General features: G+C 58.4%; 1 protein-coding gene across 1 annotated transcript; it reads right to left on the reverse strand.

Moving 5' to 3' along the window:
- Window positions 1–1704: 1704 nt before the first annotated feature.
- PLCB2 (phospholipase C beta 2) lies at window positions 1705–19320 on the reverse strand. The gene is made up of 32 exons (XM_037502208.2): window positions 19017–19320; window positions 16058–16135; window positions 15328–15396; window positions 14663–14803; window positions 14462–14541; window positions 14328–14381; window positions 14151–14226; window positions 12399–12499; window positions 12067–12233; window positions 11841–11987; window positions 11508–11665; window positions 11173–11255; window positions 10828–10912; window positions 10059–10221; window positions 9842–9951; window positions 9635–9731; window positions 8587–8671; window positions 8331–8455; window positions 7690–7844; window positions 6985–7149; window positions 6358–6457; window positions 5720–5824; window positions 5459–5553; window positions 5250–5325; window positions 4941–4976; window positions 4616–4832; window positions 4367–4529; window positions 4190–4266; window positions 4008–4103; window positions 3480–3537; window positions 2983–3069; window positions 1705–2666 (listed from the first exon to the last, which is right to left on the reverse strand). The coding sequence occupies exons 1-32, from the start codon at window positions 19098–19100 to the stop codon at window positions 2484–2486; spliced, it is 3516 nt and encodes a 1171-aa protein (XP_037358105.1). The 5' UTR covers window positions 19101–19320; the 3' UTR covers window positions 1705–2483.
- Window positions 19321–19736: the final 416 nt, after the last annotated feature.

Here is a 19736-nt window from a genome sequence, read left to right on the forward strand (position 1 = left end):
GTCTGCAGCTGCCCCCACCACTAGGCCCCCTTCTTTCCTCCTCAACTGTTACCAGCCCCCTCACCCTGTCACGTTGCACCAGCTCAGCAGGGCTGGGCCTGGTGGCACGAGGCTGGGAGATCCAGAGAGCTTCTAGGGGTGGGGGTGGGGGGAGGTGCAGGGGGCGGGGTGAGTCAGCAGGGGATTCTGGCGTCTGAGTCAGCAGTGGGACTGAGAGGAGGGTAGAGACCCTTTTCTGTCTGCAAATGGTGAAACTGAATGGACACGGTGCCTCGCCCCAACCCACAGAGACACAGCAGGAATGGAACCCAGGTGCCTTTCACCTGCCCTGTGCCCTGAGGGAGGGCATCAACTCTTCCTCTGAACAGCCCTGAAGCCTGTGATTAATTCATCTCCAGGGCCCAGAGACTGGCATTTTCCCAGGGGGCACTTTACTCTTTTGTTCTGAGAACAGAAAGCAGGGTGGGAAGTGTCTGGGCCTGACTACACGGGAAGCCCCCAGCCTGCTGTGTCTTTCTAGGTGGCAGGTCCCACCCCCTTCCCCATCTTGGGCTTCCTAGTACAGATTGGGGGCCCAGAGACTCTGCCTGGACCTGAGAAGCCATGGGAAGGCAGCCTCTCCTTCCCCAGAGCAGTCACTGGCAGAAGCTGGGGCACTGCCCAGTGGACTCTATTTGGCTCAGATTCTGGCTTTTGCCCTGCGCCTGGCACAGTGGGTTTCTCTCGGCCTGAATCCTCATCCCTGTGTGGTTGAGGATTGAGGGGGGGTTGAGGGTTAGGGGTGGGGAAGGATGGGACACCTGAGAGGCCAACTGGAGGGTTGAAGACAGTTTGCTGCCCTGGGGAAGAGGTGTCACCCCCCACCCCCACCTCATCTCAGCTGCATCCAGTGTGTAGACAGGCATCAATGGCAGGCCCCCCAGCTTCGTGCTGCAGTCAGGGATTGCTAGGATCCCAGAGATGAGGCCCCCCCAGGGGGTGTCCCTGTTTATATTCTGAAGGCACAGGTGCTCACAGCTAATGGCATCTGCTCTAACTTTCTGATAAGAAAACAACCTCTTCCCAGAATCACCATCCGCCCTCCTTCTCCCAAGCCAGTGCCTGTCCCCATTTGGGAGTTAGGATCATGCCATAGGTGCAGGGACAGCTGCCCACCAGCCCCTATACCACAAGTGCTGGGGTCACCAGAGCTACCACAAGGGCCTGAGAATCTGACCGCTCTAAACCTGCCTGAAGGGCCGGGATGGTGTGAAGGTTTACAGCTGCCAGGCAGGCCGGAGGGCGCCTTCGCACTAGACTCATTTGCTCCAGCCCTAAGGGTGGAGACCCTGAAGGTCCTGGGAGGACCTGGGGAAGAGGGGGGTTATTTTCCGATGGTTGTGGCAGCAGGACCAGCAGAGGCCAAATATATCCTCTTAAGCACAGAGGCAGGGCTGTTCCACAGGGCTCCTGAAGAGACCCTGCCCCAGGCTCCGTTCCCAAGGCTTTTCCCCAGCTGGCTTCATGTCGAGGGCACTCTACTCCTTCCTCCACCCCACCCCCCTTTTCTGAGTTATAGAACAGGTCAGGCTTAGGCAGAAGTATTGGGCGGGGTTCTATAGTAGGAGGAAATCATACTTCCATTCCAAAAAGAAGGAAAGCATGCTTCTATGAAATAGAATTTAAAATAATAATTAAAATAAAAATAAATAGAGTTCAGGCAGGAGAGAGCATGATGCTGACTTTGGAAGTCAGCCTGAGCAGGGGTACATGCTGCAACATACCCCCCAGGCCTAGGAAAAGGGGGGATCCAGGCTCTGGGTAGGAGGGGCCCACACCACCATGCACAGTCCCAGTTGCCTCAGTGGCCTGAAGGCCAGACGTGGAGGCAGCTTTTCCAGCCTCCCTTGCACCAGAGGCAGGAGGCGAGGGCAGGGACTGCAGCATGGCATCCTGGAGGAGTCACTCCAGGGAGCCTGGAGGTAGTGCCAGGCTCTATATCAGGGTGCTGATGACAAAGCCCACTCAGGGCGAGCCCGAAACGGGCCTAGAAGCCTAGGTGAGCCGCCCACCTGTAGTAGGAAGGTTGGGGGTTTGGTCCCGCTGGAGCTACAAGTGGTAGAGAGGAGAGCGCAGATGGCCAGGCCTCATGCTCTGTGAGTAAGTTCAGTTCAGTGGGGCATGGCTAGGGAAAGGCAGAGTGAGGCCGGGAACCCACTTCCTGCCTCCCCATCCAGGGAGAATGAGGAGCAGGAAGCCAGCTTGGAGCAGCCGTCTGCGAGGCGGAAGGTGACCAGCTCTTCTCCTGTAGCCTGGCTATCGAGGAGTGGGTCTCTGGTATCCAAGAGAGCCCCAGCTTCCCTCAGCCCCAGAGTGCTGGGCCCTTTCCTAGTGGGCGGATGGATCCTCCCCAAGGAGGATTTGAGGGACTTCTGGGGGGGCCGGGGGGCCTCTGAGCAAAGAGTCTGATCTTCTTTGCAGAGTGTTGCCATGGGCCGGGAGCATCAGAGGCGGCTCTCCAGGGTCTCTGCCTCTGCCATGAATGGGTATTGCTCCCTGGAAGCCCCAAAGTGTCCCTGAGGCTTGTCCGCTGCCTCCAAAGGGAAGCAGGCCCTCAGCGACTCCTTCACCTCAGCCTCCAGGCCCTTCATCCTGGCCTCATACTCTGCAAGCGCCTCCTGCTGGAACTGTGGGGACAGCAAAGACCATTGTTTGGCTTAGGTGGTGCTTCCTGCCCACCCACCCTCCCTGGGACCATGGAACAAGGTGGTACCCAGTTTGTCCAGAGTTCCCAGGAGAATGGGGTGTGGTGGGAGTTGGGGGGTAGCAGAGCCCACCAGAGGACCTCTCAGGAGAGGGGATGCCAACCAAACTAAGAGATCCCCCCCTCATTTGAGAGCTGCCTTATTTAAAAGGGTCCCAGTTTCCCATCGGCAGCTCTCTGAGGCTTTACCCCCTGGAACCAGGCCCGCTTTGCTGAGTACAGGGCAAGGGGCAACGTGCCTGCTTTTCCATCTCCCGGATCTTTTCCAGACAGGCTGCCTGCTTCTCCTCCAGCTTCTCCTGGTGCTTCTCCAGGTTCTCTGTCATCTGGGCGGGAGTGAGAGGCAGGCTTTCAGGGTAGCACAGGCAAGTAACCTGGGTGGGAATCCAGCTACAATCCCAGCCAGTGCGTTGTAAGACTTTGGACAAATTCCTTAACCTTTGAACAGTTTTTTAAATTTTTGTGAAATGAGGATAACAGCACTCCTCTCGCTGGGCTGTGAAGGATCACATGAGACAGATGACAGGAAGCACCTGATTTTGTGCCTGGCACAGAGTCAGGGTGCAGTAGGTAGGAGCTCTGTTACTATTGTTAATCCCCAGGGGAGCTCCAGTTCTCAGGGGGGCTTTCCTGGCTGGGGCCAGTCTTTTCCTGCCCTGGAGAGCACACGAGTGCACACATAGTGTGTGTGTGTGTGTGTGTGTGTGTGTGTGTGAAAGACACAGCTGTTACACACCCGCTTGATGACCTGTACCACTTCCTGGATGTGGGAGTTGTTAATCTCTCTCTTCAACCTGTTGGGGTGATTAGAGTTTCAGAGAAATTAGAGTTTCAGAGAGGGCAGTTTTCTGGGAAGCATTGATGGGCTCTTCTCGGGGTAAAGGCAAAATGAGAAATATGCAGTAGGGGTGGGAACTAACCAGAGGGGTGAGCATGGGGACCCAAGGAGGATTTGAGGGGCTACTGGGGGTGAGGGCTACCTCACCAAGGTGTGCATGGGAAAGCACAGGTGGCAAGCAGCTGCCCACTGTTTCACCTCTCTCTTTGCCTGCTTGACTTTCCCTTAAATTCTCTCTGGGCAAATAGAGTTGGCATCTGTGTTTTGCCTCTGAACAGAAGTGAGAGTAACTTCCAAGAGTCAAGCGACAGGCACATCTGTGGAAATCGAGTCAGCATCCACTTGTAGGCACCCCCTTCCCAGTGCAATGGTTCCTGGCCAGCACCAGGCCTACATTTTGAGTCCTGGGCCCCCACCTGGGCTCACCTCTCCTGGGCCATCTTGTCTGCAGTGACCTTAATCATGGCCTGGATCCGCTCCAGCCTCTTGGCCTCCAGCTTCTTCTTCATTTCTTTGGTGTCACTGCAGAGAGACAGGCATCAGGGAGGTGTCCTGTTGGGCCAGAGTCTCCTGGTGAGAGTCAGGCACAGGAGGAGAGTCAGACATACGTCTCTGAGGACTCTCTGAGGACCTTCAGCTCTGCAGCCTGTTTGTCTCTGGCCAGCTCCATCATCTTGGCGATTCGCTGGGGGAGAGGATGGAGGGGTTGGGGGGAGCCCTTGACTGCGCCCGAGGTGTGGCCTTGGCGGCCTGTCCCTCTGCCCTCCCTTCTTCCCGGTGGGCACCTCTGCCACGTGCTGCTCCTTGCGCTTCAGGATGCACTCGTACTTCTCCTCGCCCTGCTGCAGCAGCTCCAGCTCCAGCCTGTCCTTCAGCTCCCGGACGCGCACGCCCGCGCCCTCGGGGCTCTCCCCTGCGGCCGCCGCCTCCTCGCCGCCGGGCAGGGACCTGCAGAGGCCGCGCGAGGACGGATCCTGAGCCCGCGGCCCCCGGTGTCCGCGCGGCGGGAGGCAGGGTGCCGGCGCGGCCCTGACCTTTTTTTGCGGGAGCCCTTGCCGGGGCCGAGCTTGCGGCCCGCGCCGGGGCCCGCAGCCCCCAGCTCGGCCAGGCGCGCGGCGCCCCTCTGCAGCAGCTCCTCCCAGCGCCGCGCGCCGCGCCGCTCCAGCTCGCGCAGCTCCTTCTCGTGCCGCCGCTGCAGCTTCACGACGCCCTTCAGCTCCCGCAGCTCCTCCAGGCTGGCGGTCTGGGGCTCTGCGGGGAGCGGGGGCAGGTGTGCCGCGGCGCGGGAGCCACCCCGGGTCCCGGGACACCCCTCCCCCAGCCTCGTGCCCAAGACCCTTGGGACTCAGCAGGCCTTACCCGAAGCTTCCTTCGTGGCCTCCTCCTTGGGCCCAGCTGCAAGAGGCGCAGGACGGGTTGACAGGTGCTGGGGGAGCCCTGGGCCCAGCTCAGCCCCCCACCGCACCCCCGCCTTCCCCCAGGCGCCCTTGCCCCCAGGCGGGCAGTGTAGACTCCCTGCAGGTTCTTTCTTGCCCTGGGGCGTCAGGTTTTCCTTCCCTCCGCAGGAGAAAGTAACTGGTTTTGAAAAAGCTGCCAGCCCACGCGGGCCAGCCTGCTGAGGTCCTGACCCAGACCCTGGTAAGAGGCGGGAGACACCCAAGAGCGTACCTGGCGACCCATTGCTGGCAGGGACCAAAGCCTCGTTGACCTGCACTGCGGCGGGGGCCCCGGGGGCGAAGGGCTTCTGCGTGGCAGGAGCAGGTTAGGGTTAGGAAAGTGGCTCCGTGGCCCTCCCCCTCCACCTGGGCTTGGGCTCGGCTCCTCCCCATCTTCCCACCCAAGGGCAAAGCTCCTGAGGGCCCCCTGGCAATACCGACCTCAGGCAGCCCCCCCATGGCTTCCTTGAGCTTCACGGACTTCTTGTCGTGCGCAGTGAAGTACTTGATGGGATTGGCCAGGGCCACTGTGAGGTCTGGGTGCACAGGGGCATGCGGAGCTCAGCGGGAGACAAAACTGCAGGCCCCCATCTCCTCACCTAGTTTGGGATACCCTGTCCTGTCCCTCGCCGGAGGCTGGCTTCACGAGGGGGGGCAATGGACCACCTGGGACTCCCAGCACGCCATGCCAGGGTCTCCTACCTGCCCAGGTGTCAGGTACGTAGTCCTTCATCTCCAGGAAGACGAAGAGCGCGGGCAGGGTGAGGGGCATGTTGCTCTCACTGTGCAGGCACAGGTGGTGGTACCCTGGCAGAGATGGGGGTGGTCAGGGAGGCAGAGTCCGCTGCTGCCCAGTAGGCACAGAAGCAGCCCGGGACAGGAGACTTCGGGTTTTGGAGTCCGAGAGCAGAGTGCAGGCTGGCTGCGCACCTTCTGGACTGTGACCCTGGGCAGTTGATTTCAAATCTCAGAGACCTGCCCTTTCTGTGAAGCGGGGTTAATAGTGTCTGTCTCCCGTGGTGATTGTTAGAATTAAGTGAGAATGTGTTGAAAATCCTTCATGCACTTCAAGCTCCCAGTAAGTGCCAGCTATTGGGAAAACTGCCCCAGTAGTTCCAGAAGATTACAGACATACCGGTAGGTGAGCAGAGCCCCCACCTTTGTCGTTTCCTGGAGGGGCATTATTCCTGCCCCGCTACCGAGGGCCAGGGGTGGGGATGGGGTGGGGTGGGGGGTAAAGACTCAGGGCCGCCTCCCTGAAGTTGCCCCCCCTGGGTTCCTGACGCTGCTGTTGGCTCAGACCCTCTCTAGGAAGAGTAAAGAAGGTCTCCCATCCTTACCCGTATTCAGGGCATTGATAGGGATGATGCGGTGTCCCAGAAACTTGTTGCCTTCCTCCATCACGGCCACCCTGAGGGAGGCCAGCTCAGGCACCAAGATCTGAGGAGAGTTTGGGACAGGTCAGTCTGGGGAGGGGAGAGTAGCCTGAGGGTCCCCTGGGCTCTGGATGCAGAATTCTTAGTGTCGGTGTGAAAACACGGCCAGGCTGCAGGTTTGGTGAGGAGAGAGGGCGCGCTCTAGGCTGCATACACACACATCCTCATGCTCACACCACGGCTGCTCTCCAACAGCTGAGAAGGCGGGATGTGCAGCCCAGGGCTGGGGCGTCCTGTACAGACAGCACTTGGCGGCTTTGCCAATGAGTGGCCACTGGGGGCAAAAACCCAGGATTCCATGGGACCTTGAAGCCTGAACTGGGGTTCACACTTGAGTCCTGTATCCTAACTTTGGTTTTGGAATCTGGAAACTCTGGAGGACACAGGATGAGGGACGGGGAGAGGAAGAGCATGGAGGAGGTCCCTTTCAGTGTTTCTCTTTTCTATTAATGGAGGCCAGGAGCTGGGGAGACACCCCAGCTCTATCCTCCCCTAGACGCCCCACCACCTTTTCTCCCGCCCCCCCAACACCTTTTCAAAGACGAAGGGCTCTTCCTTCCAGACGGGATTGATGGAGTTGGTGCTGGGTGACAGTTTGGTGCGATAGCGCCTCTTGGGGTCCCCAGGAAGGCCAAACAGCTCCACTTCTACATAGGTGCGCACACTGCGTTCTGACAGGAACTGTCCAGAGATCACCTGGGGGTGAAGGCCCGGGGGAGGCCACTGTCAGCTCCCCCCACCTCTGGCGTTTCCCCGGCATCTGGGGCCTCCAACTCCTCTGGCTGAATCATCCATTCTTAGGTATTGTAAAGAAACCCACTCAGCTCCGGCCGCTGAATTGAAGCCGCATGGCTCAGGGGTAACAGGGAAATTCTGGCAACTAAGGTGCTGCCAACACTCAGAGGAGAGGTGTGGGCCTCCCCACCTCCCTCCCCAGGCAAGGGAGGAACAGGGCCCTCCCCCAGGGCCTGAGGCTCCTGCTGTCCCACTCTGCCCACTCTTCTCCCCTCCCCCACCCAGCCTCAGCCCTTCCCCTTGGTTTCCATGGGGACAAAGAAGCAGCCTCCAGCGCTGAGGAGGAGGCAGTTTCCAAGGCAACTTGCTACTGCTCGAACTGGCTGGGGCTGAAGTTTTCAGGATATCAAGGGAGGGGGTTGGGAGTGGTGTAGCTGGGCTCCTGAGCCTTTCTCTTCAAGACCCCTGCCCTCCTGGCATCTCATGGGCTCCGAGCCTTGCCGTAATGGAAAGGGTGGTGGCTACCACCACGTCGATGCTGTCCACCGAGAAGGGATTGAATTGCTTGTCCTGCCGGCGCATGAGCTCATGCTTGAGGAGGTAGCCGCTCTGCCCATTGAACTCGAACAGCGCCATGTTCTGCTGCATGGGCAGATCTGGGGGCACAAGGACACTCGGTGAGGAAGTTCTGGCCCTGGGTCTGCAGCCTCTATCCCTACACTTCCCAGTCCTTCCTGTCTGGTGAATGGGGAATTTGGGGGGGACAGTGAGATGAGGCTTCCCCAAGTTCCAGCTTGGTGCCTTCGGATATCTCATCTCACAGTAAAAGTCCACCATGTGAAATCGGCAGGAGCAAACCCATGACCACATCATGGTGGGAGTTCGGCCAATGGGGCAGGTGACCCCACAGACCCACTCAGGCAGAGCAGCCAGGATTCACACCGGCACGTGGGGTCTTTGCACAGGTCCTGTCAGCATGTGCTGTCCTACATGCACCTGTGCCCTGACACTCACATGCCTGGGCATGGCCCCAGAGGCTAAACAGCCTCAGGACACCCCAGTCTGCGCCCCTCTAGGGAAGGGGCATGGAAGGGAGAGGTAGGGACCGGGTCAAGTTTTCAGGGGCCCGGGAGTGCCCTCACCCATCGTCTGGAAGTTGAGGGCCACCATCTGACAGCCAGCATTCCAGAACATCTGGGGCATGTAGTTGGAGGAGTCCATGCGGGTGCCCTTGGGGTAAATGCGGCTCATCTGGCGCTTGTTGTAGCTGCCCCCAGAGTATAGGAGCTGGGCCTGTGGCCACCTGCACCAGGAGGACCCAACAGCCCCCTTGTCCCCAGGCCCTCCCCAACTTTCTCCACCAACCATGGCCCCTGGCTTCTGAGGCCTCAAGGATACTCGACAAACTGCACTGAGGCCTTGGACAGCAGGTCATAGGCCTTGAGCTCTGTGAAGGAGGAGATGACATAACTCCGATTCTTCTCTGCATAGGGGGAACGGGAGGAGAAGTCCACATCAGGCTGTCCCCTCCCTCAGCCCTCTCCCCTCTTTGGGGCAGCTCCCTCCATCACAGAGATGCCTCTGAACTAATGTTTCTACCGAGGCCTGAAAGTTTAGGGGGCCAAGCCCAGAGGGGGTATGTGCAATCTGTGTGGGTAACTGTGTGTGGGCAAAGGGTATGTGCTTCAGTCCCGGAGAATGAGGGGTGAATCCCTGACTGGGGCAGAAGGTGTGGGGATGTACTAGGAGGGGCCCAGGGCGTCAGGATCATGCTGATGCGGAGGGAGTGAGGTGTGTGAGCTATGAATGAACATGGGGCGGGGACAGGGCGAGAGGTCCACACCAAGGGCACAGTGGGCACAGGTGGAGGGCAGCTATGGGCGCAGGGGTGAGAAGTGAAGCCCGCAAAGGTATACACTGTGTGGTGTGTATGGGAGAGAGTGTTCACATCCGGGATGTGCTCAGAGGGTGGGGGGAGGGGACCCTGTGCATGTGTGTGGGGAGGATTACGGTAAATAATGGGCATGTACACAAAAGGAAGGGTACAGGGCCAGATGTGCAAGGGCCACACTCTCTGCCTCCACCCCCTCCTGGAGTTCTCGTACCCTGGGACCAAGGCACAGCTCAGCCCTGCGAGTCACAGCCAGCCTGGCTGAGGTGACCTGTCATAAATGACCTGCCTGTCACCGACACAATCCAGAGCATTCTACTTGGTGCCAAGTTCCTCAGTACAGCGTCTGGAAGCTGGGAGCCACCGCCACTTAAACAGTGCTTTGCCTGACTCCTCTGCTGAGTATTTATAGACAAGGCCCAAGTCCAAGGAAGGGGGAAGAGGCCCCTTCACTTACCCCCACCCGTCGAGCTGCTCAGTGCTCACTTCCTGAGGGCCTTCTCCTGGTCTAGCCTAAGCTCCAGCATACCACCCCTCGTCCCCACGGCAACTTACGGGCAGAGAACTCGAAGGAGATGAACTTGGTGGGCTGGATGTAATTGACTAGGCTGGACATCTCCTCATACGCCGTCACCTCCAGGCCCGCTGTACCCTAGGGAGTCGAGAGGAGGGTAGAGAAGAGGACGGGAGAGAGCCCAGGCATGCCCTGCATGGAGGCCTCTGTGAGGGCAGAGGGGGGTCGGGGTGGCTGTTCCCACCCACCTCATCTGACTGCATCTTCTTCATCTCCTCTTCATCTAGATTTCCCGACTCTTCCTCTTCTTCCTCTTCCACCTCCTCCTCCAGCTCAGCCCCTTCCTCACTGGTCCACACTGCCGCACACACAGCCCCATCAGCCCTGGGGGCAGGGCCAGCTGCAGCCTCACCTCCCATTCCAGGTGCTTCCCCACAACACCCTGCTCCTCCCGGGTTGCCTCACCTGTCTCCTCACCCACAGGGGTGTTGGCTGGGCTGCTGCCCTCAGGCTCCCCACCTGCCTCCTTGCTGGGGGATGCTGGGGCAGAAAACTGATTCTTCTTGTTCTTGATTAGGATCTTGCCCCGGAGATCCTCAGGGCTGGGCAGGGGGCTGCCTGGTTTCAGCTATGGCACAGGGAGAGGGTAGCGCCAGCTTCTCCCTTCAGGATGGAGCCTAAGCTCCCTCATCCACACCACGCTCCGTGTGCCCCCTGCCTACTTATCCAGCCTCGCCCCCCCGCTCGTCCCCCTCCAGGCTAAACACCCACCTAGCCCAACTTATCCCATTTCCTCAACGTGGATGCTCCTCTTGCCTGTTCCACCCGCCTGGAACACCCTCTTCACTCTCACCAAGCTAAATCCCACAACTCCCGCAAGTTTCAGCTTCACTTGCTTCCGAAAACCTCCCCTGAGCCCCGAGGCCAGATCAGGACTCCCCAAGCACTCCCATGACGGCCACCGGGTTGTCACGGCCAGCTTACTCTGTCACCCTAGCAGAGGACAAGCAACCCGAGGGCAGCGACTGCATCTTTGTTGCCGACGTATCCCCAGTGCTCAGCACAGGGCCTCACCTGTGGTAGTGACAGGATCCCAGGCCCGTGATGCTCCCCAATGAACCCCATCCTCTGGAACATTTGCTTCCTTAACCTGCCCCACTCTGCCCCAGCACCACCACCACCCCACCCCCCGGCCCAGATGGCCCACAGTGAGACTGAGAGCTTCTTCACTCACAGGGAACTTCTCCAGGGGCTCTGTGAGCAGCATGTCCCCAAACATCGTCCGGCAGTACTCGGCCATCTTGGCCTGCTGGCGGGGTCTGCAGAGACAGAAGTGCAGTGGGGTTCAGCAGCTCTGCCCCAACCTCCTTGTCCATTCTTTCGTTGCCCTTGACCCAGATCAGGGGCCCAGGAGGTTGGAGAGGCAGATGCATAGCCAGGAGAGCCTGGGGTCCCATGGAGCTTATGTCTCTGGAGAGGGAGCTAAAGGGCATGGCCCAGGGGTGGGGACAGTTGTGGGGAGGGCAGGCAGGAGAGAGGGACAGGGTAGAGAAAGAGGTTAAACGGCCTGGATACGCACGAGTCCACATGGTTTTCAAATGACAGGATGACAGGATAGGGGGAGGTCTTGAAGGCACTTTCTGCTATAGCTTCAATTGCTTCCTGGAGGTGAAAGAGACTAGGTGGAGAGGAGGTCAGTGCTCCAGGCTCCCCCGCACCAGTGGCATCCATCCCCCAGCCCCAGTTCCCACACACAGATTAGCACCGGAGGCCCTGCCTCCTCTGGTTTCCACACCGATCCAAGGCCTCCTGGCCATTCCTCCCCTCAGCTTCATCTCCTCCAAGCCCAGAAAGCTGTGGCCCAGGGCCCCTCCCTGGTGCCACTGTCACCAGCCGCCACAGGCCAAGTCTCACCTTGAAATAGATGTCTGTGGTCATGGTGAAGCCATGGGTGATAATGGGCTCCTCATCGGGGGGCTTCCCTTTCCAGCAGTCTAGCTCCACACACCGGCAGCCAGCCAGCAGCACCTGGCGGTACATCTCAGCCGAGGAGAGGCCTGAGAACTGGCCGGCTGAGGCGGGGTGGGGGCACGGGCAGGACGTCACTCAAGAGCAGTCCAGCTCTCCCTCACCCGCTCCATCAGTGTCTATCTTGTTGGCAGCCCATGGACAGCCCCTGTGGAAGATTCAGGGAACAGGACCAGCCCCCTACAAGGAAAGGTCAGCAGCGAGGCGGTCAGGGCCCACCTGTCAGGTAGGTGTTGTGTGAGGAATTGATGTAGTAATGGTTGAGGGGCTGCGTCATGTCTTGGTGGAGCAGCAGCTTGTCCTGGGCCAGCAGGCTGTTCTCGGGCCCACAAAGAAACCACACCATGCCCTCGGGTGACAGCTGGCCTGGAGGAGAGGGGGTAGCCATCAGGGACACAGCCAGCAGGACAGGCCGCAGCGGGAAAGGGGCTCCCTTAGTCCTCACCCCTCTGCACGTTGATGACACTGGGCTCATACTTGTCGATGAGGCCCTGCACCTGGTCGGGCCGTGCTGGGGGGAACAGCAATGTGTTGAGCCGGGGGTCCCGCTGTTTCTGGTTGATGAATTTGGTGAGGTGCTCCTTGGTCATGTAGGGTTTGGCTTTGGCATGACTGCGGGCCAGAGAGAGGCGTGCAGGCCTGAACGCCCTGGGCTGGGAAGTGGGGGTGGGGTGGGATAACCTCCTTCTCCTCCGGAGTGGCCTGACTCCCAGCATGGCAGGTGGGAACTCCAGCCGCCAGCCCTGCCCCATCCCTAACCCAGCCCGAGAAACTCACTAGGAAGTGAAGATCTCGTCTATTTCTGGCCGAGGACAGAGGCTCATGAGGAAACTCTTATAGACGGATTCTGGGAAATCCTCAGGATTGATGGAATCATTCTGGGGGGATAGAAGTCATGTGATCGCTCCTGCTCTGGCCTTCTCAGGGCTAAGAACCACAAACAAGGCCCAGTTCTGTGCACAGAGCCTGGCTAGAGGGACAGCTCCAGGCAGAGAGGGGAACATCAGGAATGCTGAGCTTTTCAGGCCAGGATCATACTGGAAGCTCTACATCAGTCTTGGAGCAGAGGATCTGAGCAGGAGACCAGACCCCAACTCCCTAAGATCAGATATCACGCACCGGCGAAAGAATTCAAGCAAAGAGCCAGTGGTCCCCTACTAGACACAAGGAAAGCTGGTAAATAAGGAGGCCTGGGCCACAGAGGGAGCTCAGCAGACAGGAGAAAAGGAGGGTGGGTGTGCACTGATAGCAGCAAGCCCTCCTGGCTGTGGAGCACCCCCCTGCCTGACCCCACCCCACAGGAGCCCATTTCTACCCTCTCTCCAAGCCCACACTTTCTTTCTCTGTGATTGACTACACCAAGGGAAGGGGCCACCAGCTCCCCAGAGCTGTGACTGTGGAGGAAGTGCTCCCCCTGGGATTCATGTGGACAGGTGATCAGCTGAGGTCTTTTCATTTATTTGCAATGTTCCAAATTGAACCAGAAGAGACTCATTGAGGTGCAGGTGGTGCCCCATACAGAGGCACTTGCCAAAGCCAGTGAGGGTTAAGATCTACTCCCCTGACCAGCGTGAACCCTGACTCAGGACTATATCCACCCAGAGAGCTCCTTTTTGCTGTTCACATAAGGCACCTCATTAACGACTTGCAATCAACATATTTTTACTTCACTAAAAAGAGAGGAAAACATTTATTTCCCCTTTGTTGAGCTGGAGTCTGTGTCCTGGCTGCTTTTACCCTTGGTTCTGGGGTTCCTCACACCCCCTCCAACCCCTCCCCCAAGAGCTTTCTGTAGCTTCCAGATCCCTGCAGACTGCCTCCTGCCCCTACCGGCCTGTCTTGCTCCTCCAGGCAAAACAAATTTGCTCTTATTAAATCTTTTTATTTTTTTTTCATAGAGGCATGTTTTATTTATTTATTTTGTTTGTTTGTTTGTTTTGTTTATACATGCACTGGGTACAGTCAGAAGCGCGGGGGTGAGAGAATTCACCAGAGCCAGAGCGGGGAGCAGAGCAGGCAGAAGGACCGAAGTACACTGCTGAGGGGAGCAGCGGGCGGCAGGAGAGGTCTGCGCGCCATGTGGGACCCTCCTCCAGTGGCCGGGAAGCAGCCGGGGATCGAACCGGCGCCGCAGAGGCCGTGGGCAGCTTCGCAACCCAGCGCTCAACCGCTGCGCCACCGGGGAGGCCCAAAACAAATTTGCTCTTAACTTCTATTCCAACAGGAATGCATCTGCTCCTGCTGCTTGCCCTGAACAAGATCACCAACCACTGCTTCTCCCCCACCCCTCCCACCCCCACCCACCAACACCCGCACATCTGGTGGGTGCAGATTGACCTACTCCGACCCTGGCCCCTATCATGCCCCTTGTTCTGGTTCTCTCTCTAGCATCAGAAACTCCTGGCTTTGTGGGCTGGGACTACACTGTCATTCCTGCCCTCCCCACCCCACCAGGGCTGGCCAAGTTGTCCTCAGGTCAGAACCAGCTCAGGTGGAGGGAAAATGATGGGGGGCGAGAGGACTACTCACTTTCCCTTTAGGGAGGTGGCAGGCACTGAGGGCAGCTTCCACCCGCTTGCGATCAGCCGGAAACATCTGGAAAAAACTGAAGCAGAAAGGGCACGAGGCAAAGAGAGGAGTCAGGCCTGGAGAGAGAGGGCTTTAGGAGAAGAGGGCGAGGGTGAGGAGGGAGTCAGGGACTCTCACTTCTTAACAGGAATCTTCCCTTCAGGGTTGAGCTGCATTGTGAGCTTCACCAACCTGGTGGGGCAGAAATAGCCAGTCAAGGCCCAAGACTGGCACTTACCCCACGCACCAAGGCTAAGTGAGCAGGCACTTACATCTTGTCCAGGAAGGTGCTGCGGGGGGCGTTGACTGTCAGTGGGTGCTTCACCAGAGCCAGTATGTCTTCTGCCCAGTCCTGCAGGACCCCAAAACACAGCAGTCAGGCCCCTGAGACAAAGGTGCCCCCCACCACCCCATGGCGAATGTCTGCCTATCAAGAAGCCCAAGCTCTTCCAGGTGCCAAGCCCCCGGCACACCTTGCCCACATTCTCCTTGTAGGAGACGAAGTTGTAGAAGGTGAGGTCCACCAAGTCAGGACCCGACACCACAGTGAGTGTCTTCAGCAGGAAGTTGTTGTCAGGAAAGTCTATGTTGAAGACATCCCGGAGCTTCTGGCTCTGTAGCAAGCGGTAGCATGGTTAGCCTTGAATGATGACCCCCGGGACAGAATCCCATCTGTATCAGAGGAGCCAGGGCCTCAGATCTTCCACTCCCCGACTCTGGGGTGGGCAGGGAGAGGCCCACAGGCAGAAATTAACCAAGACGGTGAGGCCTGACAGCGCTGTCAGGTATTTTGTCTGCCATTTTGCATTTGGAGAATGAATTCTTAGCTCCCAGCCTCAAGGAATCCTACTTCCCTTCAATTTCCTACCAACACTAGGCAAATATAGGGGAACCAGTCAGGAGGTGAGGAGCTATAAGCAACATGTCCCAGAGGGCCCGGAGTGCTCTAGGGGCTGGAGCTGGCCACAGTGCCCTGATCCAGGAGCTCTGGCAAGCCCAGGAGCAGCAGCACCCCTTTTGGGGCTCAGAGGGTACCCCTGTTTCCCAGCCAGGGAGCCCTTAGAAATCAGTGTCCCCACCCCCACAGGGACTCCTGCCCTGGCTCCCTGGAGCTATGTGGTCACAGGAGACTGCCTACCTTGGGCATCTTGGCAAACTTCCCAAAGCGGGTGTCCCGGATGCTGGTTATATCCAGAAACTCCTTTTCCTAGAGTGCCCCAGTGGAAGCAAAGAAGGGATTTGGACCTAAAGGTCAGGTCAAGAATGACGAGGAGGGCAAAGGGAGCTGCTACCCTCCCTCCCCCATATCTTGGCCAATTTCCCTTTCTGGACACACAGGCTAGGCTGCCCAGACCCCAACCTCCCTTCCCGGCGATCAGATAGATTATCCTCACCCACGGGACCCTCCCTTCCTCTCTGGCCGTTCCACCCTGGCCACTCAGTTGCCCTAGGAACTGAGGCCTGCTGTCTCAGCGCCCCCATCCCAGCCCCTCCCCCATATTTGTTCCCTCCTTGCCGCTCAAGCAGGCCCTTCTCCAGGCTCTCCAGGCCCTCGAGGCTTACTCAGGCCCACAGGTGGAGGGTCAGCCCTCCACGGCAGCTTTTTTCTTGTCTCTCTCTCCAAGGGATTTTCTTGTCTCTCTCTCCAAGGGATGCTAAGGCCGGCGTGTCTGCGCCTGAGGCAGCCATGGTTGGAGTGACTGCATCCTCCCTCCCTAAGCACATAGCCCCTGCCCACAGGAGACCCCCCGGGTCACGGCCAGGCCTTTCGTAGCTTTGGCTTCAGCCACACTCCATGGGCTGCTCTCAGTCCCTGGGTCCCTGGAGAAGCAGGAACTCAGGATCACAGAAGGTGGGGGCTGCCTCACCTTACTCTGATATGTCCAGTACAGGTAGTAGCCCTTGGGGTCCACACGTAGGATAACTGGGAGGGCTACTGCAGTGTCCTAGAGAGAGAAGGCGTCAGCATTCTGCTCCGAGACTTCAGGCCCGCTCTCCCTGGCTCAGGCCAGGAGTTTCAGAGCTTACCGTGTCCTCGAAGGTGGTCATCCAGGAATTTCTAGACATTTCCCTTTGTTCCCCAGTGCTAAGGGCTGGGCATAAGCTTTAAAAATGATGAACCAGGGGTGGGGAGGGGTAGAGGATTGGAGATGGCATTTCTGGAAGAGAAGAGGTTTTCCCCCTAAACCCCAAATAGAGGGTCTCCATTTAGACCCCGAACAGGGTCTTAGCATCCATCTCACCCTGTTTTCAAGGACCACAGCTTAGTTGAAGGAGCAGAATGCCTCTCCCAAAACTCCGTGCTACCCCCAGGAGAATTCGCACAGTGAGAGCCCAGGGTCCAAGCCCCCACACCTGTGTGCAAGGCCCTGCACGATCCAAGACGTGCTAGCTTCCCGCAAGCCCCCTCCATGAATGTCCCCCACCCCAACCATCCCACAGACACACCAAGTGTGTTCCCACCTCCAAGCCTTCCTTGCCTGATAAATATCAATACCTTCAAGGACCCACCCAACCTTATCTCTTTTGCAAAGCCCTCCCTGAAACCTGCTGTAACAATGGGGTGGCTCTGCAGAACTCAGAGCCCATCTGGGAAATCCTGGGGTCTGGGGGGCTCTGGGGAAACAAGCCTGTGCCAGACACTGAACCGGAGCATGAGCAACCTTGCCCTGTGTCTGCTGAAGGCACAAGTGGCAGAGGCATGCACTAGCCTTCTGAATTCCTGCCGCACTCACAGAACCAACAGGCTGCCTTTCATCGTAATGGCCTTTGTACGCATCCATAGCAAGATATGGTAGCGGAAGTGTCCAGCCAAGCTTGGTAGTCGTGTAGCAAACCCAGACAAATGCCGAATTTACAAAGGCAACAGCCCAAGAAAATCTCCAATCAGGGGTGGTTAGAATGTAGGAGAAGGAGAACACTTTGAGGAGGCTAATTCTGGAGAAAGCTGTGTTGTGTTGTGAACTTCATCCTCCCACCCCGTCAGAGGAATGGGGGTACCTGATCCTGTCCCTTAACCAGGTGAAGGGTTTGAACTTCGCTTGGAGAGCTTAGTTACCCCTGCAGTTGTGGGCTGTATCAGTCTGACTCCTGCCCCAGAAAACGAGTGGGTGACAGACGGGCTGATTGTGGACAGCAAAGAGACCCCACTGTGCTAGATGTGCCCGAACCCCCAGATTCTGACCCCAGACCATTGACAGGGTCTAGAGAAGGCCTGTGAGAGAAAGGGACAAAGAATCCAAAGCTACAGGAAGTGGAGCCCATGTCTGTTTCAGGAGGCCGCTGGTAATGACTTCTTCACCTCTTATTTGGAGAAAGAACCACCTGAGCTTTCTGCCAGGCCCAGAGATCATGGTGGCATCTATTCCATGAGGAACTTTGGGACTCCTTTCCTCCCTCCCTCTCGGCACCCCCATACCCTCCCAGCCCCCCACGAGCCTTAGAGGAGGAGCGGAGAATTCTGTCACAGGCCTTTCAGAAAACCTGCAGCCCAACATGGCACAGCATACCCAGGTGAACTGCCCACTGGGCTGAGAGCAGACCATGTCTCACGGGTGCATAGAGCCGGAGACTGGGGTTGGGGTGGCCCAGCCCATGGAAGTCAGGATCCTTGGGGAGGTGTACCCTACCAGCTCCCCAGGTGTGGGCTTGCCTGTCCCACCCCTAGTGATTCCCCAGTCAGATTACATACACTTCCCAGAGGAACTGAGAGAGACTACTTCATTTTTCATTCTGAGCCACTTCCCTCATTCCACAGGTTCCCAGGACCTGTCAGACCCGACCACACCTCTCCTAGGGAAGCTGGAAGCCTTCTCTGAGCCACCACACCGCCCCCCCCCCCACCACCACCAGTCTGGGCAATCACATTACTCAGCTAGCCTAGCTCTGAAGGCCCAGAGCCCCAGCCTGCCTTCACTCACACCCAGGGCTGGAAGGGGCCTCTCCCCTCCCCACAGAGCTTTCCTATTCTCTTCCTCCAACCTTCCTCAGATCAGCCACTCTGACTCCTCCCTGGACCTGCCCAGCAGCCTCCCGCCCTGAGGAGGCATCTCATGTTGTTCTCCTCACCTGCCCAGAGAGAAGCCCTGGCCTCCAGCAGGTATCTCAGAGGGCCAGAGGCTGGGAAGTAGGTCCCAGTTTGGGAAGGAGCAGACACAGTGGAGACAGAGCTGTGGGCAATGTGGGGCTTTCCCCTTCCCTGTAGACAGGCTGGCAGCAGGAGGCAGGAGGAGCAGTCAGCAGAAGCAGAAGTCAGTCAGCTCCCTCCCAGAACAGGGGAGCCCAGCACCCCACCCCCACCCTGGTTCTCACCAGGGTACCCAGGCCCTTTTGTGGCAGTTTCTCAGCAGCTCTGGGGTGAGAAGGTGTTCCTGGCCAGGTGGGGGGGGGGCAGTGAAGGATTCCAGTCTGGGGCAAGAGTGGGGTGTCTGTGCTGAGAGTAGGGCCTGGCTACCTCTTCCTGCGGCCCTGCATCAGCTCTGGGGCCCAATTTCCTCCCACTAATGCAAGCAGGAGCAACAAACTGGCTTTTCTTGGCAGCCATGGGGGAGGAGACCCAGACCCAGACCCAGTCCCAAAGAAACATTCTCCTGTGACCACTGCGGCAGACTACCCTCCTCTCACATGCAACCCAAGGACACACAATGGGGCACACACCCTCACCCCCAGGCTTGCTTACCCAGGCAGTTGTGTCAGCTGCTGGCCAAGCTACACATATGCCTGGGTCCTGGCAGCCATAAACCAACTCACCCACGTGAGCAAAACCCTCTAATGTCCTGGACCCCCCACCCCAGGACCCCAGCAGCCCACCGCCCCTGCCACACTCACATCGTCCCACTTGATGAAGCGCTCCCCTTGACTCAGGTAGGCCTTCACCTGGAGGGGCAGCAGGACAGGGTTGAGCAGAGACATGGTGTCAAGCGTCTGTCCCTCTTTGCAGAGACTGGGCAGGCACAGGCGGGCAGGAGGAAGAAAGGAAGGAGGAGAGCCAGTCTGGGCTCACATGGCAGCTGCCCCAAGTGGGTCCGGAAGTCTGGGAGCTCTTAGAGCCCTGTGGGTGGCCGTGGCTGGGTGCAGAGCTGAGTGCTCCGGCCTGAGGCCCATCTGCTTTTTAAATCAGTCTCCTCCCGCTTGCCTGCTGTGGGGGACTGTGGTCACTGCTCCTGCCCAGGGAGGCAGGACTCCCCTCCTCAAAGCCCCCGCCCTCATGCTCACCCCATGCCTCAGCACTTCCTGCTCAGAGCTTCCGTCTCTGTACGTTCAGAGCAGGTCATGAGGCTCAGTGGCCTCCCAGTTGTTAGGCCCTAGTCAGAGGCAGCTGGAGAAGGAACAACATGGGGACCAGGGTGGGGACTGTTGACCATGCTGGGGCTGAGGGGAGGGTGCAAGCAGCTCACTAGTGGAAGGGACCAGCACGGAAGGAGGTGGAATCCAGCTGGGATTGAGTGTTTTGAATAACCAAAGTTTGCTGAACGCCCAGCTCCTCTTTCTCAATGCTTCCTCCCCATGAAAATGAGGTGCAAGTGAAGCAATCACTACCCTCACCCA

This window comes from Talpa occidentalis, unplaced genomic scaffold, assembly GCF_014898055.3.
Source record: "Talpa occidentalis isolate TD23 unplaced genomic scaffold, MPIMG_talOcc4v2.1 talOcc4.11, whole genome shotgun sequence".
Lineage (NCBI taxonomy): Eukaryota > Metazoa > Chordata > Mammalia > Eulipotyphla > Talpidae > Talpa > Talpa occidentalis.

Excerpts from the sequence above, each read along its gene's own strand:
- PLCB2 (XM_037502208.2), bottom strand. The coding sequence starts at position 19,100 with ATGTCTCTGCTCAACCCTGTCCTGCTGCCCCTCCAGGTGAAGGCCTAC. Across the intron at positions 15,397-16,057 it reads ACTGGACATATCAGAGTAAG|GAAAAGGAGTTTCTGGATAT; the intron begins GTGAGGCAGCCC and ends GGGGCACTCTAG. Across the intron at positions 10,913-11,172 it reads TTTGAAAACCATGTGGACTC|ACCCCGCCAGCAGGCCAAGA; the intron begins GTGCGTATCCAG and ends CTGTCTCTGCAG.